Consider the following 24,156-nt stretch of genomic DNA (forward strand, 5'->3'; position numbering starts at 1 on the left):
ACGACAGTGAAAGATAATGAGAGCTCATAATAATCAATAATAATAGTAAAATGAAACCAGAGAGACACTAATAAAGATTTCATCATAAACAATTCCCTTTTATCATTAGGGTTTCGCCTCTTATTTAACCCTGCTCCCTCTCCATTCTTCCATTCCTCACCGCTGCGCACCTTTTCTTGTTCTCTTTTTCTTCGCCCCTCCAGGCAGTCTCGTTCTCTTCTTCCTCGGGATCCGATCCGACAACCCGACAGCCTGTGGAAGTACAGAGAACAACAAAAGACTGTTGGGGTTTCAATTCCCGAGGGATCGGAGTGCGTGCTGTCCTGACAGCATACTCTCGCGTCTCGTCCTTTCTTTGTCCCAATAAGAAGGAGGCTTGTCAGAATTGAAGCGATCGACTGGAAGTAATACAGGCGACATTCCATTTTTGAAGCAAAAAGGGTTTTCTTGCGAGTTTCCTGAAGATCCAACTCTGTGTTTCCACAAGAACTAGGTCTCTCTCTCTCTCTCTCTCTCTTCCTTCATGGTAATGCATCTTAGGGAGATTTGAAATTATCCTTTCTATGAAGACTGCTGTGATTTCGGACTCAAGGTTGCTTCAAGAATTTTCAGTAAGCTGAAACTTTTTCTTTAGTAGATCTATCGGAACGTTAAAAGCGCCATTCGCTGAACAAAACAAGCTTCCAGTTCATTGATAATGTCATTAACTCCTTTTTAGCTAGATCTCTCATTCCCAACTATTCCAAGAGGAAGACTGTCCATCTTGTTGTTGAATAACAGCTTTCTCGTGGATAACCATATCATTGTTGTAGCAATTATGTCCGAGTCAATTTTCTCCTCCTCACTTCAATTCCATATGAAACAAGAAAAATGAATCGTGGTGTTCCATTACTTTATCTTTTGCTTTCTACAGTTGTTAAGATAGAAGGATCTATATGGAAGTCTGGCATAAAATCGAAACCTTGATTTAGGCCTTTTAAATGAAACAAATTTTCTCCACTTCACTTCAATTCCATATGAAGTCTTGCTTCTATCCTTGAATGTGATTTTTAGGCAATATACTGTGGCGAATGTCCAGCTATTAGTAAGGAGAATATCCGTTTAACGTGTCTTAAAAGAGCCCCATGCCAACCTCGAAAAGCTAATTGACTTTGATCACTCGTGCATGCTCCTTTGAATTTTTGTTGATGAATCATTTCGTGTGTCCCGGACATGACAATTTAGAAGGGGCACTTATACTAGTCATATGTGAAAGCTTTTTCTTTTCTTTTTTTCTATTTTTTTGGGGGTCATACATATGTGAAAGTTGAAGTAAATGGAAAGTGTCCAATGACACGCTTTCGTGTCTTCCAAGGATGATCTCACCAACATTCTTCTTTTCTTTTACTTTGTTCTTTTGTTGAACTTTTGAGGATACATAACGGCATCTCTTTTTCTTTTATTCTTTTTTAAGATTTAGGAAAATCAATGCTTTAATTAGAGTGAGAAGCAACTAAGTCCCATTGGACATGATGAACGTTCATACAAACGAAGCTTGTATTAATGAAATTTTGATTGAGATAACGACAAACAATTATGATGTGTATATGTTGGCTTTGTTTGGGACCAAAATGATCCATTATCTGATCACAGATGTAGTATTAATCATACCAGTGGCTTATGAAGTGTTATCCTACTGTTATACCATTTTTTCAAGACGTGACATTATGCATTTTTTGCCGTTCTCTGATAGTTTAAGATCTTAATCTTTGAGTGGATTAACAACAACTGGGACTCAAAAGCTCATTTACATATGCTTACTTCTGCATCCTGGACTCAAGTATGTGCTTTTGTGTTAGGATTATATGACTGGTCAAACAAATGTCTAATGTGATGGTATTCCCTCCTTAGGGTCAACTCCACTTCAAAGAATTTTTTGTCACTACTATTACATCATCCTCCATTAACCACCAAGATCATCAAAAGAGCAGTTGTCATATCAGTTTGTCAAGCAGGAAATAAATAATTATCGCCCAAAATATCTCAATCTATGGATCAGTTAACTTTGATCAACTTCATTTACATATTTCCTCGAATCAGGAGGCGGACAATGTGCGCTTTAACATTGCTTTTGAATTACCTTTTGGCCATTATTTAGTTGATTTACAATGTCACTTGCTTGTAAGCTAGGTTGAACGGACTGGGAAAAACTACATTCTCGTATAGAAATCTTATTTGAACGAACAATGGTAAACAAGTTTTCACGTGAACAAAATATTTTTTTAATGGCAAAAGTGAGCGCCATTTTTCACGATATAACTCTTTGACTACCTCTAAGAAGAAGTTTCCTTTAGTCACGCTTCTTACACGTAGCTATTGTTTAAATGACTACTGGGTTTATGAACTTGACATCTTGTTTTGTTGATCTTGAAGATGGTTTCAAGAAATGCTGATTGAAAATTCTTAACCCAGCTGCAGGTCTCAGGATATATCTAAAGAGGATCGAATATGAACACCTTTTCACGTGTCCCCCCGGGATTTCGATTCCACCCTACTGATGAAGAACTTGTTGATTACTACCTGAGGAAAAAGATCACTTCAAGGAGGATCGATCTTGATGTCATTAAGGACGTCGACCTTTACAAAATTGAGCCATGGGATCTTCAAGGTACTAGCAGTTCCAAGTTTTCACAACTAAATATAACATTTTGAATTCAGTGAAAGTAAATTGTAAACTATATGCAATGTAAAATGTGGGCAGAGTTATGCTGTATCGGGACAGAAGATCAGAATGAATGGTATTTTTTTAGCCATAAGGACAAGAAATATCCAACCGGAACTCGCACAAATAGAGCCACTGCAGCTGGATTCTGGAAAGCAACAGGAAGAGACAAGGCTATTTACTCCAAGCATGACTTAATTGGCATGAGGAAGACATTAGTCTTTTATAAAGGCCGAGCTCCGAATGGACAGAAATCTGACTGGATTATGCATGAATACCGTTTAGAGACAGATGAGAACGGAACTGGTCAGGCAAGTAATTATCAACCATCTTGTTACAAACTCTTTTTCAAATTGTCCAATTTGCCCATGCGTATTGCAACATGAGATCCTTAAGACATCTCAAAAGCGTCTTGACTATTCCTTCTTTTATCAATGCTTTGGACAAAGCTTGATGTTTCTACAAAAATATATGGATTTTTATGGTCTCAAGGCATAACTATTACTGAAGTAGTTGTGCTTAGGTTAGAATTATGACCCTACAAGCACATGATCAACTGCAAATAAAACTTGTCTTAATTGAAATATTAAGTTGTAAGGTATAGTTACCTAGCTAGGTATCTGGCCTTGATTCATCCCATGATATGTATGCACGATCTATGTATCAATTACTAAAGGCATTTACCAAATTATAGGATGATATGGATGACAATGTTGATTGGCCTCTATTATTGATATCCTCAAAGCAAGTTCAAATCACTATGATTTGTTTTTTTCAAGTTAGAAGATTGGAAAATCATCTAATGAGAAAGATATAACTAAATCTTACTTTTGTCTTTGTTATTTGGTGGTACTAGGTGGCGTTTTCTTTTGGTTTTTTGGCTATTTTCAACACTGCTACTTTAATAACTAGATGACAAAATTGACAAGTGAACCTTTTCTATTACTTGAACAGGAAGAAGGTTGGGTTGTTTGTCGGGTGTTCAAGAAAAGAATGACAACTGTACGCAAGATGAGCGAGCATGGATCTCCTTGTTGGTATGATGATCAGTCCTCTTTCATGCCCGACCTCGACTCGCCCAAGCAAATTTCACACCCTAATTATGCTTACCACCATGTCCCCTATGCTTGCAAGAAAGAGCTGGATTTTCAATATCAAGTTCCTCAAGAACATTTCCTTCAACTCCCACTCTTAGAGATCCCAAAAATGCTCAATTCATCAGTTGCACCCTTAGTTGGCCTACACATGAACCATGCCATTAGCACTATGCAGTCATCATCAGCCATCACCGAAGAAGAACACATAGAAAAGACAAACAACAGCAGTGCCCAACTGGCAGATCAATTAACGGATTGGCGAGTTCTCGACAAGTTTGTTGCTTCTCAGTTGAGCCAAGAGGATGCTCCAGAAAAGCACAATTATTCCAATGAAAATCACATCTTCATACCAAACATTGACATGAACATTGTTGTGAGGAAATTGGACAAGCAAGAAGCTGAAGTAATAATGCCAGAGAACAACACCTCGTCCATGCATGCTTCCAACTCTCCAATTGAACTCTGGAAGTGACATGGTAATAATAGACTTCCACTACTCAGTGGTATATACTGATTTTAGGATATCATTTTAGACGATGGAAGTAGTTGGCCAACTTCTTGTGTACATTATAAAGCGAGGCCGGCAGTATATAAATTCGACCATTGCGCTTCTGTCTGACCTTTGTATAATGATTAACTGAGCGAAAATGGTTAGAGAGGAGATCATTTATATTTCTAGAAAGATGAACAACTCCATATAGGTATTGTGATGTGTACTGTGTAGGTTAATGTTGTCGCACTTTTCTTGTAAAGGACAGGCTTATGTGTAGCCTCCACCTGAACTATGTAAGTTCTAGCAGCCGTATGCGCTGTTTATTCAAGTTCCTGATATGTGATCATTATTGCGGATATTAATTCCTTCTTCAATAGCGAGTGTTTATTGTATCACTTGGAAATCTTGTTAATTCATTCTTTCTCTTTGATTGTGGAAACAGGAGGAGATACTGTTTTTGGGGGAAAGGGGGGGGGCGCGAATGCCAATTCCTTCGTGTTCGTTATTTATAAAGAACTAACGCGGCTAATTTTATATCAACAGTTGTTTGGGACATCTTCTTTTAACAGTGATCGGCGTTGTCCCTATCATACCGCGCCATTTATAGAATGAATCTATCGAATATTTTATTCTTTAATGGATGGACTCACATGCTGATACAACTAATGGATGTAAGCCACATAAGTTCCTCGTAAAACTAACATAATTTTTTTTTTTTGCATATGTGGCAATAGTGTAGAGATCATGAGCTAACTTTGCTGGGAAGCGAGCCAAACTCAAGTACTTCGTCCAATTTTTAAGAGTAGAAGGCACTCAAGTACTTCTGCTAAAGATTATATAACGACACCCTAAAGCTTTCATTTTCTTTCCTATCACGCTGACCTAAAGCTGAGACGTAGAGGAGGATCCTTGAGTCTTGGAACAGTCGTACTGACACAAACTTTTGTATTTGATTCCTGAAGGCTGCTTGTGAAGTGGGGACATGATGGGGTGGCACCTTAGATCTATTGATGCATGTGGAGAACAAGATATATGTGAAGTATTACATACCTACCTCATGATGATAACTCACAGATCGCTGCACAAGCAATTTGTAGCTGGTATGGATGCTGTTGTTGTCATCTACATATTGGATCTCCAAAACTAAATGAGTTAGATCAATGTGGCATTGAAGATGCAAGTTACATGATGAAGTTTTACTGCTGGTTAAAAGTTTATGACCTATCTCCCTAGCTTAGGTGACATGCAGTCTTGCTTACCTAGGGGCAGGATGGCTTCAAGCCCTCAAGTGATAGGCATTGACAGTGAAAAAATGATGCATAGTCTAATACAATCGTATAATATATCAAACTAACATGTAGGATGTTTTTTCTTTGTCCAACATAATTTTTCTTTAGTAGCATCAGCTTAGAAAAACTCTCTTACTCTGGTGAGAAATAGTCCTTCTCATCACGTGTGTGCTTTGTAAGGTTCATCTGAGCTTTGAGTAACTTGGCAGGGTTCTATTACAGACAAACCAAAATCACAAACATAAAAGAACCCATCCAAGCGACTTGCACAAACTTAAGAGAAGAAGAAGTAGAAGAACAAGAAGAATGGACTTCTTTCTTGCAGTTGTGCAAAGATTAAAAGAAAAAAAGAAAGCTTGAAAGAAGCACAAACTTAAGAGAAGAAGTAGAAGAACAAGAAGAATGGACTTCTTTCTTGCAGTTGCGCAAAGATTAAAAGAAAAAAAGAAAGCTTGAAAGAAGCCATGCAAGCATTAAGGGCACCCAGAGCCGTTGTCTCCAGAAAACTGAGAAGAAGATGATCCGAACATGTCGGAGAACAAAGAGTGACAAAGCAACTGAAAGACAAAGCTTCCGTGTTTAAACTAGGGTTTGCATGGAGTGAGTTTCGCCTAGGAAGGTGTTTAAAGAGACGCTCGTGCAAACAGCTTTCTTTAACTTGTGGTGAAGTTCAGTTTCCAGAGAGCCCATTTAAAAGGAGGAAAGTCAAGCCATACAAATGTAATAATTGTAATAGGGCCTTCTCTCTCTTTCTTTCCCCTTGAATCTCGGCGTCTAGAGAGCAGATGGATTCTTTTGAAGGAATCCAAGGAGAGAATGGAACATGGGGTCAACGCTTTTATTTTCCTAATTGACGGGACTCTTGATGAGATGCTGGCAAATTCAATGGAGAGAGAGAGAGAGAGAGAGAGAGAGAGAGAGAGAGAGATCCAAAGTCAAACGTCGGACATGCTCGAAGAAGGGAATTTGATGTTCAACTGCAGGCAGGCTGAATGATTAGAGTTCGGCCTCGGATGTGTTTGTGTATTGTGTGCAAGTGAAGATAACATCAAGCACCAACACACACAAGAACAAGGACAAGCCCATGTGCTGCTATTATGCTCAGCAATTGTACCGCCAAATCATTTATCCTTAGATCTGTCCCACCAATTCATTTCATCCTTTCGACTAGCTAGGAATGGCACATGCTCTCCCAAGTTAGAAAGAACAACAATCCGACCCAAAAAGAATTAGATGGAATAGAACAATTTATTTACCCTAGACTCCTTACTCAAGTCGTACGAGAAGAAAAGTGCTCGCAAAGGCCAATTTCCTACATGGGTGGATCCAGTCTTTAAACAAATGGAGTCATTTTAGTCTCTTCACTTCACTTGACCCACTAGTCTCTAAAAAAAGCTGCTAATTTCGGTATTATGAGAACAACAAACGATCCGTGATACTTCATGGGGGGGCTCACATCCCTCTTGCAAGGGAAAAAATCTTACCACACAATCAGAGTTACTATCACGCCGCTTTATATGGGCCAAGCATATGCGATGTCCTTTCTTGATCATGGTGGTGGGAATGAAGCTAACACTGTGGGGGAATAGAATAAAGAGGGTCACTGATTGTTTTTTACTGTAATTAAGAAGGTACAAGATGCTTCTGGTGTAGTCATGTGAGTATTCTATATGGTCTTGGTTAACGTGAGGAGCCGGAAAAGGGCGGGGGACGACTGGATAGAAGGGTGCTGACTGAAGCTCGTCGACAGAGAGGGGAGACAACTAGTGGGTATTTTACCAAACCCTAGCCATTATAGGTGTGCTTTATTTGCGTGCTTCTCTCTCTCTCTCTCTCTCTCTCTCTCTCTGGGGCTTTGTCACGCGCTGCATTTTGTTTTTATGCTCCTTGCACTTTCTCTGCATCAGTTTCCATATTAGAAAAACACCTTTGTTGACTCTACCACGGCGTCGTCATCATTATTACATTACATGGGATTTGGAACGCCTTTCTCGAGGAAGGTTCCACTCGTTAGTGTTTCACGCTTTGTCTTTATATCATAATGTCTAAAAGACAAACGAAGGGCGAATGGGTAATTACACGATGATGTAACTCGCCCAATTCGTACCATCTATAGAGATGGGCTTTTAGTTCTGTATATTTGAAAAGGCCTTCCGCTTGTAAATCACCGGCCCACACTCCCACCGCGATATTGACGACGTTGGCACATTTCAGCCCAATCACCATTCACGGATGGGCCTTGGACAAGAGTCGTAATTAAACCCGTAAAATGGCCGGGTCGGATCAATTAGTCCACCCAAATATGCCCATTACAAATCTAGTAATCCATACCCGACCCAACCCTCAATCCATATTATTAAAACACTTCCATATTTAACCCAACTTACGAAAACTAATATCCAAACTAGAATGTGGAGTGAACAAGCGTGAAATCAAGTGAGAACGAGGAAAAAAAAAGGAAAAGTCATAGGGATGAATTAGGTTATAAACTCGTGAAATCAATATTATTTTTAAACCCATTTAACATCTGGGTTAAGAAGATGGTCGATGACCCATTTTGACTTAAGGTCTTGAATGAGGCAACCGACTCATGTAATTGCTCTATCTTTTGCTATTTGGGGAGGGTCAAAGAACTAAATCAAACTTAATTAGAGGAAGGACGCCGGTCTTATCTATAAAGCATAATGGATGGATACTCTGCAAATCGCGTACAACGTTTCCCGCACATCGGGAATTCATTTCTAGCAAAAAGAAGATCGAAATAATTAAGTAGACATCAATAGGCAACCCAAAAAAAAAAAAAAAAAAAAGAATAGGCTTCGGCGGTGGCAAAACTCGGATCGGAATTTCACTTGGGCCCAATGTTCGGCCCATGGAAAAAGGCCCGGCAAGAATTACGTTCACTTTTGACTGAATCGCCCCCCTCCCAATTCTTCCAAGGGAAACGGGTGGATAAAGGCAGAGTTCATTTGCCATATCTCGAGCGAGGCCGTCACGTTCACTCCGGTCGCGTTGTTGAACAAGAACAGTTTCGCCGCCCCGTAGATCGCTTCCGTCGGGTAGACCCGCGATGTTATGACGGTCCTACCCCCCTGGGCGAAGCTTTCGATGATCGAATGGTCAACCTGGATAAGCGATTCAGGTTTTTAAGTTAATAGACGTGCAAGATCTCGATAACTAGGGATATGCTGATGATTATACTGACCAGGAGTCTCATAGTGAATTTCTCATCGTTCAGTACTGGAACGGGTCCACCGTAAACTTTCTTGAAAATTTCCGAAGCCTTGCTCGACCTGCATAACACGCAAATGCTCAATCTCCGGACGGGAATTAATCATCTCGACTGATGCCAAAAAGATACCTAACGTTCAAGACGTTAAGAGCTTATGGTTCAATCAGGGGTTCGAGATGGAGATATTAACCTCGTCTCGTCGGCGCAGAACAATGTCGTGAGGCTGCCATTAGTGGATTTAGCAATGTGGAAGTAGATGGGGGTGAGCTCTGAGAGCGACTCGTCGGCGAGAACGAGAAGGCCGAACGGGCCCAGAGTCGACCTGTTTTGAGTGGTAGCGCATTCGATTATAGCTTCCGGCACTTCCAGCGCTTCCAGTGCATCGCTTCCCTCTATTTCAAACTCCACGCTTATGTCGAGCTGCCGACGAATCGAAGAAGCAGTCAAAACAGAGTAAATTAATCACGTGAAGACTAGAAATGCTGTCGAACACAAACCTGCGTAGCCGAGCTGATGTTAAGCGCCACGACTGATCCAGCCTCGACCAGAATGTCGTCGAACTCGGTGCTGTCCAATCTCAAGCTCTCCACCTCTTCCACAGGCCATTCCAGGATGTTCGATCCGGTCTTGTTGTCGAATGTCACGACCCTCGGAATTGTCTGAAATGGAACAGAATAATGACGACATCTTTTACATCATTCAGATATGAAATCGCAATTAGCTAATCTGTTCGTCCCGAATCGCGCTTAAGTTGTAGCGAAAAGCACGGCAAATAAGAAGCGAAACTTCTCAAGAAACAGCAAGTGAGAAAGCGTATATACCTGAACGGATGCCCAACCTTTGGCCAAATCATCGTAGTCAGTGTCGGTTTCGTTGATCCAACCCCACAAGATCCTCCGCCCCGTGTTCTGGTCGAAGAATGTCTTGGACGCGTAGTACCTGCCATAGTCCACCAGCAGTCCGATGCCCACGTCGGCCTCCGGGTCGTCGGGCGTCCAGGTGTCGCTGACCGGGTCGTACGTCCCGATCGCGTAATAATCCATCTTCAAATCGTCCAGGCTCGCCTTCAGCACGTGCTTCACGCCGGGCCCGACGACCGACGTCTCGAGCCCCTCCGACGAGTTGGTCGAGACCGGGTAGAAGTCCACGCACTCCCACATCCCAGTGCCGTTGACCGCGTGGAGCACCCCCGGCGCGGCCTCGTAGGTGGTGAAATTGGTGGTCTCGTAGATGAGGGCCATGCCCGTGCTGTTGACCTTGGTCCCGATCAGGAGCCGCCAGGTCCCGTTGGGCCCGATCCAGGCGGTGGTCGGGTCACGGAACTCGTCGTACTCAATTCCGGCTGGAGGGACGATGACCGGGTTATCCGGGTACTTGACCCAGTCAAGGAGTAGCGGGTCGGATAGATTGGCAGGGTAGGCTAAGTTTTGGACCTGCACAATGGCGGGCCCAAGGGGGCAGCATGAATTTAACAAGGCCCGAATGAGAAATCGTGCGTATAATTTTGTCTCGATAAAGAATGCATGTAAAAATTCTAACAATTAGGAGCAACGGCCAGGGCCAGGCTCAAGGGTTGGCCATTCACCTGGACGGAGTTCGCCATGTCGCCGGTGTACAGCATCACGATGCGACCATCGGGGAGTAGGGTGGCCGAGCCAGTCCAAACCCCCCCAATGTCGAACCACCTGTCGGGGACCATGGCGAGAGGGAGGTAGAGCCAGTGGATGAGGTCCTTCGACACGGCGTGCCCCCACGTGATGTTGCCCCACACGGCGGAATCCGGATTGTACTGGTAGAACAGGTGGTACCACCCCATATAGTACAGCGGACCTGCATCCACACAAACAAGTTCCTTTTGTTCTCAAATCGTTACGTTTCATTTCATTATCTCCACAGTTCTAGGGCATGTGATTGTACAAATGATGTATCTAAATATGCAGTAAATTCTCCTTAAACTGTGATCAAGATACAAGTTTCTAATAGGTGTCATAGTAATATCACGGGCATCATTTCAAAAGGGCGACATGGATTTCAGGTGCAATCCAGAGGGCGATTGCATGTGAAGCACAGGAAAGAGGGGAACGAGTCCAAAGACGAAAAGGAGAGAAGGAGCAGATTTGACAGCTACTGCTAAAAGAGCTCATCTGCTTTGTTGGCCTGACCACGGCCAACCATCATTCAAACCAGCACTTTTTCCAAATTTATAGCTACACCTAACCACTGCACCGGCCAACCTCCGCTCCTCCTAAATGTTTGTATGGTCCATAACGAACGCCACGTGAGACGGCATGGCACCGTGGGTAACTTGGTAGGAGGAAAATGCCAAGAACCTTATATGTGGTTTTTAGATCTAACGTATCAAGCGATGCGTAAATTATTATTAAATATTGAATATGACCAACTTATTCAAATATCATCAAATATGTACTTTATCAATTAATATAATCTCAAATAAATCTCACATTACTCATATTTAAAAAAAAAAAAAAAAAACTCGATGCAAATTTTGAACTTGTTTTTTTCTTTTCCGAGGTCTAGAAAGACACGAACTAAATCTCCATATATCTATGCCACCATGTGGATGCCTGATGACTAATGGTGCTTTCAAGATTGGATTACTTCTTTAAATGGGCAATTCACTTTTTTTAAATCCTTTGGATCGGGTGGGTTTTACATGAAACTTTAGTGCACTGCAAAACTCTTGTGAATCGAGCATGGACATGCTTTTTCCTAGCCCTCCAAATTCATTCATGTGTTAAAAGCAAAAATCCTCGTCGATGCTTCTAGGCCAGGGTTGCACTTTTCTCAGCCATCATGACCCTTGTGGAAATTTAGGGTTTTTACTAAGAAAGGTTGTTTCAGGAGTTCCGCCTATTAGAATAATGATTGTGGCTTAGTGACGTGGCGCCAGCGTATTTCTTCGGTGGAAGTGGACGTCTATAGAAACGAGCTGCATTAGAACAATGGAATTTCTACCTAACCAAGCTAGGAAATATGCACTTGAGGTTCTGTGTTGCTTGACTTAATATCCAAAGTCTAGAGCTGCTTGAAGTGATTAGGTAGAGCTGAATATTTTTCCTTGGTCTTAGACACTTCAATTTAATCCCAACTGTGTTAGAACTAAACTGTTGTGAACAGCGACATAATTTGGAGAACTTAATAAGTACACGCATCTTTAGAAAATTGAAGGAAAATACCGAAAAATAATTCTAATGTACACTAAACTTACCTAACAAAAGTAATGGTAATGTATCCTAACCATTCCAAACGTGTAATAGAGAGTCATCAATTATTATAGGGAAAAGTTATGGAAGCCACAGGAACCGAACCCAACAATAGCCCTACTTATCTTTCCACTTCAAACATTTTGTGATGGTCGGTCCATGATTCTTCAAAAGATCTGTCGAATATTTCTTCTGCGAATTCAACGTCCGCGTGATATATATATATATTAATTATAAGAACACGCTGGACTTTAGGCCTTAATCATTGGTGGCGAACTTAGCATCCATGTCGATATGCTTCCCCATATGTCCCCCACTCAATAATCTGTGAAAGGTTGCATTGAATCGAACTGCCTTTTTGGTTGCATTCCATGCATATTGTAGACAAGATCAGATCAAGACCCGATCTTACGCAACGCAGAGGAGGCCCCATTCGCCGTTGACCCCATTTAATTATATATGAAATCTTATCTCATATCCCAATAAATTTTATAATCTATAACTCAGATCCATTTGCTTGATTAATTGCCGTTTTCTTTCTCCTAAGCTCAAGGGTAAAGTATCCCAGATTTGATAGCCAAAAGAACCAGCTAATGCTAATTAAATGATTGCAAGAGTTTAATGCCGATAGCTAAGCATAGAAATAAATTGCTAAAGTTATGGAAAATGCAAGAGAAAGGGATTCTGGCGGGAACTTACCATCAGGATCTGTTGCGGAAGCATCCCGAATCCAGCGGAAGAAATGGCAACAAGTGAGAGAAATAATTGCATTGGGTCAGTTTCCATTCCAGAATGTACAGGAAAAGAGAAAAAGTAGCAAACATGAAAACTCAGCCATTAGCCACTCTACGACGGAGAGTGGTGCAATTTCAAAGATTAAAATACAGATGGACTAAGATGGAAATCAGCCATTGAAGCCAAGAGCTTATGCGTTAGATTTAAAATGGGAAAAGATACAAAAAGTGACATGCCTTTTAGAGAAAGCAGGGGAAGTCTAATCAATTAAATGAAGCCGAATCGGATCAAATTAAAGCAAGAGGGGATATGTTGCGAAATGTTGACAAAGGGAGTGTGTGTAGTTGCACCTACCATTCATCCAATTCTTCTCAGGCTGAAAATGGTAAGCTGTTCTTTGCCAGGAGAACATTGCGTTTGTCCAGTTGTATGAAAGCCGGTCCCGAACGGACGGGTAGGATTTCGCGGACACCCCTTCCGACACTCCGGTCGGTAGTCGCTCCGCATCCTCCGAAAATGACGTCGCTTTGGAGGTCAAAGGATCAGAGCCATGGTGGTCGTTCTTGGCTGGCGGCACGGGGCTTTGGTTAATGATCAGCCCAACCAACGACATGAGGAACACGACGGAAGCAACAGTTGCTCCAAACACCTTCAAGGGTCTCCGGAAGCTCGCCAGAGGCCGCGCCGGGAAGGGGTCCTCCGGCAGGAGGGTGTAGGGTGCGTTTGTATTGGAGGGGCTATTCTCCATTGCTTTCTTTTGGGTCGAGACGTGGTAGTAAGTTGTGGTACAAGGTCGGAGGAAATTGCGGTGGTCTTAAATAGAGGGAGGGTGGGAGAAAGAGAGAGAGAGAGAAAGAGAGAGAGAGAGAGTGGCTTCTAGGAGCTCATGGGCATGATCTAGCTTTGCGGGGATTGGATCGTGGTGGGCTAATAAGACATGGATGGTCGCGCAGACTCGGTCTCTCGTTGTGTCAGTTCTGTCTGACTGTGCTTCTGTGGGCGTGAGAGAGAGCAAATGTGGATGTGCAAATTGTACAATGGAGGGACAGGGAAGGTTTCGCTAGGCCGCTGTGTTTTTCTGTACATTTACCAAGGTCTTTATATTTTACAAGTTTTGGGGTGAGTCTAGGTTCATATGGATCTCCTATTCTTGAGATTGAAGTCGAAAAGAGTACGGCATTCAGTTCAGATCTCGAAGGATTCATAGATCTGAGGAGGATACGCTTGAATTCCTCTCTTGACAAGCAAAACATGGACTTTCCCACGTACGAGGTGGCATTTCCTTTTTTATTCCATACCTTCCGGTCAACCCATTTCAAAAAACAAACGGCAAATCACGTGAGTTGGAAGGAATGACATGCCTTCTTGAACTGGTAAAAGCAATTTCGCACCACGACTTAAATTTTCTTGCCGATACCAAAAAGTCAAACCCTCTCGATTTAATAGGTATTAGCAGATCACAACTAATCATTCGATAATTTCAATATAAATTTTTACATCTTTACAAGTTACCTTTGTTGGTAGGAGGAAATCCAAAATGTGTAATGAGAGTTTCCTTAACTAGACCTAATCTTGAAATCACTTTAAAATATAATTCAAAAGAACAGTTATCAATTTATATGAGACTGTTTTCTCATAAGTAGAAAGGTGATTGTTAAAGCAATATAGAAGTAATTGATCATATTTCCTAGAACTTAAAAAGAGTTTAAAGTGCAAGCATCACCTTGATCATAAATTACTTCATTAACTGGCCGAAGGAAAAATAAAAATAAAAATATATAAAACCAAAGTACTAATTGACCCGGAAGAGTCTTTTAGATGAGAAACTACCACAAGGAAGGGAAGAGAAAATGCTTATCATATGCTATCTCTCCACTCGTCAAACTCGATGAAAAACTTTCAAGGGCGGGGTGAATTAGTACGGCAAGTCACTTGGCGCAGCCCTTTAGCAGAAACGTGGGAATTCTCACAATGAAGTCTCCACGTAAACAATAAAATTCAACACGTGTCCCATTTTAGTTGGCATAATCTTCGTCGCGTCATTCTACAAATCAATTTCGAATCAATCATTGTCCCTGCTCCGTCGGAGTTCGTACCACCTCCCGTATCTTGGTCTCATGACTGAAAGACGTGCTCTCCCCCCGAATTACCCGCTCACGGTTTACTCCAATTGAAGAGTGCTGCCATCCTCGCCCTTCGTTTGGATCATCGAATTCCCATTGAGCGGATTCCACTCGTGTACAAAGATGAGTACGCTACTACTAATTTATAAGTTCGTGTACGAAACTCAGTAAGGTATAATATACGTATCGCCCTTGAATGCTTGTTCGCAATTTATCAAACTGTTTAACAGATGGGTTTCGTGAATCGTTCTTGATAATACCTAGGATTACTCTTGGATCGTTCTCCAGAGAAATGAGAGATAAAAGGATATTGATCAGAATTCGTGGGAGTTCTTTTGCTAGAGATGTAAAAACTGGGACGGCTTTTGTCCAAGTCTGCGCAAGCTTTGGATGGTTGCTTCTTCTTGGTAACTGAAGACCAATACCCACCACGTGATAATGGGTCTGACTATACTTTTCAAGGAACGTATGCGCAAGGTCACGAATTACCTCATAAACTACGCTGTTTTGTGCTTTTTGAGACGTTCCATCCATCATCAAGAAACCCCACGAAAGAACCCTCTCTAAGTGTCGCCATGTGAATAACTACAGGAACGTAGACATTAAGAAAAATCAAATTGGCCCACTTCTACGCCAATCCCATACATATGATACAGCTGTGACGTGGCGATACAACCATCACATAGTTTCAGATAGCACCATGAAGTTTCGAGCTGATCTGCCATTGCTATATGCTAAGCAAGCCGTCCCCAAGCAGTAAGCAATTCTCAATTAACATATCACAAGAGTGCCGAGCTAGACCCATCTTATCTCTTATCTGAAGGTCGAAATGTATTGGATACATATACATCTCGACCTATACAATAAAAAAACCTGATCATCGTGCCGAATAAGAACCGGAAAAAAAGAGAGTAAAAGTTCGGTAAATTACAACATCAGATACTTTGACTGTTGGCAGTGGCAGGAGGCAGACATGTCACTCAAACTGGAGCCTTAAATTCATGAGGAACGTGTGTTCATGTGATCGATCGATGTCATCCTGCAGATTGACCCATCTCAATACTCGGGACCTCTTGAATCTCGCCAATGATAAACTACCTAATCGCGCAATTTGGTCGTCAAGATCTCCGAAGTTGTCGTTGCTGTGGCTTCTAACTTGCCTCGTTAGGTGGAAAGTGAATGTTTGTTGCAAAACGAAGATGGACTGTTAGGTTTATGAGAGATCTCGCAGGCGGTTTGAATGTGATCTCTAAAACGGAGAAGGACGGTTGAGATTCACGACAAGCAAAGAAAGGAAAAGAATCGATCCCAACACTGCAAATGAAGACAGCATGTGCTAGAGTCTCGACATGGACAATTTCTGTGGGTCTGAGGATATATATAATTTAGCAGAACAGCAAGAAGAACGGTCCATTAAATTGCGCCTTAACTTGTGCTCGGTACATTGCCTTTCTCTTTAACTCTTATCAATTTTTCATGGCCCTGCTTGATTAATACACAGAAATATTCATCGCATTCGATCGAATTGCCATCTTCCGAATTACTCTGTCAAACAGTATCATAAACTATCGCTCATTTCAAAGCCAGTACAAAGCAGTGATTCGGTTCCAACTGTCGCCATATTCAGAATGGGTTCCAACTGTCAAATGGTAGAGCTCAGCTCGTTGTTCATACTAAAATGGGAAATTTCAGTAACTTTCATGTGCATAAGTCAGACCCACAAGACAATCTGTCCATGAGCCAACTGGCCCTTTCCCTCCAAAGGCTTACATTTTGGCGCAGCGTTATTCAAGAGGTAATACAAGGTTTCATATTCTGCATTAGAAATGCCGATCTGCTTTGTCAAAGGAAACTTATGGCGCGTGGGCCTATTGATCCAACTCGAAATGCTAATGAAATAGAAATGCCTCCAGTGCGAATTTCAATTTTGCAGCCATTTTGAGTGCCTCAATACCAGGCAGTACATAACTTCTATCAGATCAGAATTGAGATAAATTACATACATCCTGCACCACTTTTCTGCACAAATATCAGAAAATTTGGACAAGGCTGTAATCTTTACATACATTAATGGACTCATGAACACTTGATTTCAATTCTGTGTGAAAGAATGAACAAATCATCAGAGCTATATTATTCTCCCACTGGAGGCCCAGCTGGATGACAAGCGAAGTAAAATCGAGAATAACATGTGGAAGACTAAGATACACTGGGACATTAGAGCAATGCCAATGGTTGACGCTAAGGGTGGGAATTTACAAATAACAGAAAGCAGCTTTGTGCAATGAAATAGCCAAGCCCTCACGTATTGCCACCTCAAGGTCTTCTATCTGAAGATGCTCCAGACCCTCTTGATGTATCTCCTAATGGACTTCACGTGTAACTTTGCTAGTAGTGTGTGTAGTACTATCATATTCTCCTTTCGATTGTATATCGCAATGCGCTTGACTTCTTCCATATTACTAGCGAGTTAAGGAACTCCTTCACCTGTATGGACATGCAGACATTCCATCATTGTCATGCTCAAGGTGAAGAAAAACGATACAGACACTAAGATAAGCTATAACCGAGACCCAGCCTAATCAGGACAATGCCAAAATATATGAGGAAAAAAACATGCATATTGTCAAAATTGAAGTGCTTTGTTGCTCAAATAAAACATGATTTCCCCTTAGTAAAGTAGGAAAGGAAAGGAATAAACAAGATCAGACATCAAGCTCATTCATTGATCGACAATGATATTTACCTCTGAGGGGTCCCTAAGAGAGTAATAGGCACTACTTTCTTTGGGAATGGATGAGACCAAAATTCCACAACCTCGATTTCCCTCTCTCAACACCTGTTAGGTACAATACACCATTAGCAAACCACCGGCTCACAAGTAGTTAGGTCCTACATCTGCAGCTATGCCAACTTGATATATATTTATTACCTTAAATGCATCTTCATCTGTCCGATCATCTCCAATGTAAATTGGGAGCACATCTTCACATTTACTAAGTCCTGAGAGAAGGAAGGAAGGGGGGGAACGAATTTATCATACAGTTCCAGCTGAAAATAAGCAACTGCAGACAGCGACACAAGAAAGTAAGGACGCAACAAAGAGAAGCCATAGTACCGAGCGATTCAAGCAAGAACATAACAGCTTTCCCCTTGTCCCAATCAATCACTGGCCGGACCTCTAAAACCTGAAAAAGAAGAACAGATAAACATGCATCAAATTACCAATGTTCATTATAGACAAGTATTCATGGTAACTGTAAACAAAACCATGGGATTCTACCAAGGTAACATTTTTGTTGTTTTGATCAAGTAAAAGAGTGGGGTGGGGTGCAACCAGCGTGGCTACGCCCTCTCCGCATTACCATCAAAGTCTTACAGCTGCTATGTAATGTTCGACTTGACCTTAGCTATTCAGTCCACCCTTAGGTATACAAAGCTCGAAGTCTCTCAATATGAGGCGGCAAATGCCCAAAGCACAACCTAGCCAAAGGTTTGCTCACAATGTGACTCTGACTTTTGACCCCATGAAAGTGTGAACCCTTTTCAACAGGACTGCATGCTTGCTAGTCTACAAAGGTAACATGTGATGGAAAATGACTAGTACCTTCCGCCCATGAGTTAGTCGCAACTGAGGATACTCCTTTAGAATACCACTAACACGTGCTGCGACATCTTTCCAATTCTGCCAGAAGAGAAATTATCAGAAGGTAGATGCAGAATTAACAACAATATTCAGAGGGCAAATTATGAAAAGCCTACCTTCTCATCAACATTGCGGTAATGTACAGATACACAGAACTTATTGTTCTCCACCATCACACCTTCAATGTCTTTGGTAGCTTCAACAAGAGATGCAAAAACCTGTTCATGCAGAGATGGAAGACAGGCATTGAGGCAATGAGAATTTGCAGTCCATAAACCTTAAAGTATCCTAAATGAGACTAAAATTGAACAACTATTCACCTTCCCAATCATGGTTAGAAATCCACTTGCTGGCTGGAATAGGTTGACTTCCTTTCCCTATATACCCCAAAAAGACAGACGATTAACACATCAGTTTTCTTGTCCACAGCAGGAAAAGAGATTGAAAACCAGAAATACACTGGCCATTCAATACAAAAGATCAGAAGAGAGCCCAAATGGTGTGCAGAAGCGAGATAAAATGAATCTGATACCTGCTTGTCCGTGGATCTTACAGAGTTTGTGTGGTCATTGGAAGAAGATTTAACAGGGCCCATAATGTCCATGCCGTGGCTACCCGCATAATAGAGTTCAGGCAGTCCGACAAATTCAAATACCTGATTGAACAACAAAGAGACATGATCAGTCTGACCGAAACATCATGAAAACTGTAAGACAGGATTCAAATCCAAATTCATTTAATCACCCATTAGTTACCTTATCACGACTTCTTCCACTAATTATTGCTGTGGGGAAGCATTCTGCTGCCTTTTTAACAGCCTCTCGCATCTAAAAGTTGAACGGGGTAAGTGTTAACACCGAGGAGAAAAAAAAAAAAAAAACTAAACAGTGTCTTTCATGTAAGATGTATGAAGAGAACTCTTACAGTTTCAGACATGAATGCGTGGTCAGGGTCCTCAACAATGGGAGAAAGGGTCCCATCGTAATCTAGGAACAAAACAATCCGCTTGCCCTTCGCATAATTTGCAAATTGCCCAAAAGACAACAGAGCTGATGGATACTTTAGCTGCAAAGTTAAAAGCTTTAACTGAGAAAACATCAAGAATGTCGGTCAAATGCAGGAAAGATACCAAGAAAGACATGCAAAATTACCATCCAAGTTTGGTAAGCAACATCTGCTTCAGAGGCTACAACATCATTATCAACGTCGTTGGCCATCAGCTTGGCCGAAGGAGATGATAATTTCATAGCATCCAACCATGCGGGAGAACGAACATCTTCAAGAATCCCGTTCTTTTTCCTTGGTACTATTAGGTATAGCCCAGATGAGAAAGGTGCAGATGGGGCTGAGCATGGCACCGAATTGGCACGCAGGCCTAGTCTGGACTTATTAATTGGAGAGGTTTCAGCTAGAACAGGAGATGCATGATTAGACTTCAGGTCCATTTGATCCAGATCGTCAGCACACGTTGCGACAAATGTGAAATCTGCAATCTTCGGTTCAATCTGATTCTGAAACTAAAATCACAATAAAAACTGGCCCTTCTTGCTGCTTGTCTATTAGTCCGCTAATCAACAGGAGCCTGAATATGAGCGCGTAAAAATCTTGTCAGTGGTATGACCAAGCGTTATCAAAACCAAGATTCACACAGAATGCTGCTAGCTCCAGATCTACTCTAACTGCTCATTCGCATTCATACAAGCATGAGAGAGGTAGCCAAATGACTTTTGCATGGCTTCCAAAGCATGTACAATCAATAACACAACAGAGAAAGAAGTCTCCGGAGTCTACGAAAAAACAGCTCAGTTCATGGCCATTACTACATAAGGTCACTCGTGCTTCATGGAAGATGAGGTGTCAAACGCAGATGAACAAAGAACCAATAAAAGCACTCGGTTGTAACTAGATGCCAGAGAAAAATAAGGTTGAAAAGGCTGGAACAACCAATGCGAGCGAGCAAAATAGTTTATCGAAGTGGACAACTGATGGCAAACGGGGTTACAGGTGCAGGGAAAATCAACAACGAGCCTCTACTGTTTGCATAACTTCTAGTTACGTGAAACTTCCTGATTAAGAAAGATATGAAGCTTTCTTACCAAGCTTCCAAGAGTATCCTTCTTCGTGATGGCCTTGACACTCCGAAAACACTTTCCTCTAAAACCTTTCAAAGTGGGCAGAGACGTCGTGTTTATGAGGAGGAGAGCTAACTTGACACTTTCAAAGTCTAGACTCGCCTTAAATACTGAGCTACCACAGAAATAATTTAAGTGCACTTAAGGACATGACGGTTCCAAAAGGAAAGAGCATCAAGGTCAAACCATCCAAAAACTACAGGTCTGAAAAGTATCTTCTTTTTTAATTGCCGAAACAGGACCGGTATGGAAATTTTGACTTTGGACCACAAACCAAAACCAAGTGAACTTCCTTAGGGTGAAAGGAAAAAAAGCCCCAAGAATACTTAAAATAAGCAAAGATGGAAACAGGTACGAAATGGCCATCAGCTTTCAATGAGATGTAGCTTCGGCGAAACCGGACCTTAGTCGGCGAGGTGCGGTGCAGGACTGAAAGCATAAATGTGCACAAACCACGCAACAACAATAACAACAACAACAACAACCACAAAAGTCAAACAAGAAAAGAGGCTGCGTTCTCGAAACTCGTTGGGAAAAACTAAAGGCAGCGAACACGAATACAGGGCTCAAATGGAATTCAAGTCTATATATTCTTTTCGAATATGGCACTTTTTGAAATGTCAAGGGGCCATCTGGCACAAGGAATCTTGAACCCCCGGGGTGTTCAAACCAATCGAAGCACGCTGATTTTGTATGTGCCAAATTCTAATCTTTTGTCGATGCAAAGAAGCAAAAGATTTCAAGAGGAGAATCAGAGTATCAAACAAATTCAAACTGGAATGGATTGTATGGGAAGGAAAGCCAAAAGGCATTGCGGGAATGCACGCATTCAAAGAGAAGGCGGTGTACGGTAACAGGGAGATGCCCATATTCGCCGAACAAAAGAACCGTGTCGTACCTGCCAAAAAGGACAGGGAACACGATTGGCGAACCAGCTCCGAACGCCCGGTGCAAGAGAATTCAACAGTGCCTGCAAAGAGAGACAAGCGTAAAACCGCACAAGAACCCCCGTTAATGCGACTCACATTGACGACACGCATCCACAAATACATCCAGAATCTTCAAAGTAAGAAAAAGGAAAAGAAGAAAACAAAGAATTCGATGCAGTTGTCGAGGGACGAAGAGAAAACAAAGACGAATTCCGGACGTCCAATGAGATTAGCCGACGTCGCTTTCGTGTTCCGTCGTCTCTCGACAGCTCTCGGCAGCCAGGGATGGGTCGAAGGAACTCAGCATAAATGCCTTGGAAAAAGAGTGACGAGACATCAATCCGAAAGAGAGATAATCACCTGCAGAGAGGAAGAGAGATAGAGAACCAGCTCGGCAATGGCCGCAACCCCAAGTGAAAGCCCACGAACTCGACGACCCACGAAGCGACGCAATGCGTGCGAAAACTCAACGCGAATTGCAGGACTTCGAAGAGAGAGAATAAGAAGAAGAAGAAGAGAATTGCGAAGAAGGAGGCCTGGTATTAAAAGAGAGGGAGCCGATCTTGACGGAAGCCCTTTTCTTTTTTATTTTTTTTCTCGGCTTTTCGGGTTGGTGAGGCTTTTGTTGAATCACCGAACCGAAGAAGAGCGTCGCCCAAAGGCAACCCCATTCTCGAAGTCGCCCCCTTCCGCATGCGGCGCGTGCGCGTCACGTCTAAACGCGCGGCAGCCGTCGGCGCCACCGCGCGTGGCTAATCGTTTCGGTGTCAACTGAAAAAACCGGATTCTCTTTTCTTTCTTTTTTTTTCGAGTATTGAGAATGGCCGATAATATTAAACGAGCTTATTTAGTAAAGGATAGAACGACCGCCAAGAAACCGTGCGTGGAGAGAGGCGGGTGGGGCCCGCGCGGGGGAAGGGCGTGGGGCATGACGGACACGTGGAGGTGGGGGCGACTCCCGCGGGGGATGCGTGTGAGGACACCTGTGCTTGAGCGGGCTCTGACGTGGCCACGCTGGATTGGGGGGCCCGCCACCGGGACCGAGTGCGGAACGTGTCGTCGCTGTCGCTGGCAGCGGGGCTTGAATGCGCGCGGGCCTAACGCGGGAGGCCCACGTGGCAGGATCGGGTCCCGCCGGCTCTGCTCCTCCGGGGAGGCGTGGCTACACGATCGGTCTGACTAGGCAGGGCATGGGCCTCCCCTCCCTCGGTCCCACTCCACCCCACCCGACCACAAAAATTTATCCCTTACTCTTCTCTGTCTAAGGCTCCCTCGCTTCCCTCTCTTAATCCTCTTGCTCATTTCCCTCTCCTCTGACCACCGCCGAGGCTTTGCCGGCGACGCCCTCGATGGAGCTCGAAGGTGATTCCACTTCCAATTGCCCTCTCTATCTCTCGCCATCACCATGTGTCATGCTTTAAATCCTCGTCGATAAAAATAAAATGTGAATGGAGCTAGGAGTCGTTCGTTCAAGTCATTATGTTAGACTAGTCATATATGCCCACTTTTCAAGATGTTAAAATAAGCAATCAAATTGGAAAGAGATTCACATACCATATACTATTGCAATTAACTTGTTTTAGGCGCAACATTGCTTGTCAAATGCAATGTTATGACAAGTTACACCAAAAAACCTTAAAGATGAGTTTCTCTCTATGTAGATCAAGCGTATTACCGTATGCGTATTTTGATTTCAATTTATTCAAATCGATTCCGTGAAAAATACTCCATTACAACACGACAAAGCAACCAATTACTCGATAATTGCAGATTTCTATTCACACTTGTGAAACTTTCTTGTCGAGAGTTATAAATTTGACATCAAATTATGAGACTTGACCGGAATTAGGCCATGCCCATGTGATGGTTAGGTGGGCGGTTAGGTGCCTTCAAGTTGGAAATTTGTTAATTGGGTTTTTTTAGTTTTCTCCGTTGGCGCAAATATAGGGTTTCATTGCCGACGAGCACACGAAACCTCCCTATTCTCTTTCCCCGAAAAGAAGCCGAAAAGTTTTTAATAATGCTCTGCGACCAAATCGAAGAACAAAAGCCGAAAACACCGAAAGGTCGAAAACCGAATTTGAAATTCGGAAGTCTTCGTCAGCTCGACGTTGGCAAACGTACTTTGTGACGAGCTTCGGTCCGACCGAAAAGAGAGGAGGAGAAAAGGACAGCAACTGGGGTTGACTTGGGCGACGAGCTTACCATTATTTGACGTGTCGCGATTATCTTAAGGGCCTGGTTTTGATGTCGTGCGGCCAGCCAAGTGCTCGTTTCGGAAAAAGGTAAGGAGCAGAGCGGAGAGGCCGAACCCGGTTGGCTGTTTTCTTTTTTAAGTTTAATGGTGCCAAAGACCCTCGAGACTCGTGCGGCATCGGGAGAGGGGACAATCTCAGCTGGCGTCGCAGCTTTCGCGCCCCTCCCCGGTCAAAGTGAAAATTGCTGATGTAGGCAAAGGCGTGATAGGGTTCGTCCCCCGCACGACGAAGCAAAGAGATTCTCGAGTTTCCAATTGCACAGCGGTTCGCCCGGTGATATATCTCGAGTATGTAGAG

General features: G+C 42.6%; 3 protein-coding genes and 1 long non-coding RNA gene across 7 annotated transcripts; 1 reads left to right on the plus strand and 3 right to left on the minus strand.

The window, feature by feature from the left end:
• Positions 1–120: 120 nt before the first annotated feature.
• LOC104449662 (NAC domain-containing protein 7) lies at positions 121–4,686 on the plus strand. 2 transcript variants are annotated; one of them, XM_010063897.3, is made up of 4 exons: positions 121–493; positions 2,458–2,647; positions 2,741–3,012; positions 3,656–4,686. In XM_010063897.3, the coding sequence occupies exons 2-4, from the start codon at positions 2,488–2,490 to the stop codon at positions 4,268–4,270; spliced, it is 1,047 nt and encodes a 348-aa protein (XP_010062199.2). In that variant the 5' UTR covers positions 121–493; positions 2,458–2,487; the 3' UTR covers positions 4,271–4,686. The 2 variants fall into 2 exon arrangements, with proteins under 2 accessions (XP_010062199.2, XP_039157499.1); XM_039301565.1 differs by having other exon boundaries at positions 122–493; positions 2,452–2,647.
• Positions 2,097–6,229, minus strand: LOC104449656. 2 transcript variants are annotated; one of them, XR_726601.3, is made up of 2 exons: positions 5,346–6,229; positions 2,097–3,940 (listed from the first exon to the last, which is right to left on the minus strand). It is a non-coding gene; the product is annotated as an uncharacterized LOC104449656 (long non-coding RNA). The 2 variants fall into 2 exon arrangements; XR_005546422.1 differs by having other exon boundaries at positions 3,623–3,940; positions 5,342–6,229.
• A 1,981-nt stretch (positions 6,230–8,210) lies between these two features.
• Positions 8,211–13,811, minus strand: LOC104449672 (acid beta-fructofuranosidase 1, vacuolar). Its single transcript, XM_010063910.3, has 8 exons — positions 13,126–13,811; positions 12,736–12,744; positions 10,398–10,642; positions 9,634–10,245; positions 9,310–9,471; positions 9,003–9,232; positions 8,786–8,873; positions 8,211–8,705 (listed from the first exon to the last, which is right to left on the minus strand). The coding sequence occupies exons 1-8, from the start codon at positions 13,517–13,519 to the stop codon at positions 8,481–8,483; spliced, it is 1,965 nt and encodes a 654-aa protein (XP_010062212.1). The 5' UTR covers positions 13,520–13,811; the 3' UTR covers positions 8,211–8,480.
• Positions 13,812–16,837: 3,026 nt separating this feature from the next.
• Positions 16,838–22,173, minus strand: LOC104449681 (trehalose-phosphate phosphatase A). 2 transcript variants are annotated; one of them, XM_010063922.3, is made up of 13 exons: positions 21,962–22,173; positions 21,571–21,642; positions 19,692–20,122; positions 19,465–19,605; positions 19,296–19,367; positions 19,073–19,195; positions 18,861–18,917; positions 18,657–18,758; positions 18,502–18,579; positions 18,013–18,082; positions 17,827–17,897; positions 17,641–17,733; positions 16,838–17,381 (listed from the first exon to the last, which is right to left on the minus strand). In XM_010063922.3, exons 3-13 carry the CDS (start codon positions 19,983–19,985, stop codon positions 17,304–17,306), a joined length of 1,179 nt encoding a protein of 392 aa, XP_010062224.2. In that variant the 5' UTR covers positions 19,986–20,122; positions 21,571–21,642; positions 21,962–22,173; the 3' UTR covers positions 16,838–17,303. The 2 variants fall into 2 exon arrangements, with proteins under 2 accessions (XP_010062224.2, XP_010062231.2); XM_010063929.3 differs by lacking the exons at positions 21,571–21,642; positions 21,962–22,173 and adding an exon at positions 20,637–21,129.
• Between the last annotated feature and the right edge of the window lie 1,983 nt (positions 22,174–24,156).

The sequence above is a fragment of the Eucalyptus grandis genome, chromosome 1 (genome assembly GCF_016545825.1).
Source record: "Eucalyptus grandis isolate ANBG69807.140 chromosome 1, ASM1654582v1, whole genome shotgun sequence".
Classification (NCBI taxonomy): Eukaryota; Viridiplantae; Streptophyta; class Magnoliopsida; order Myrtales; family Myrtaceae; genus Eucalyptus; species Eucalyptus grandis.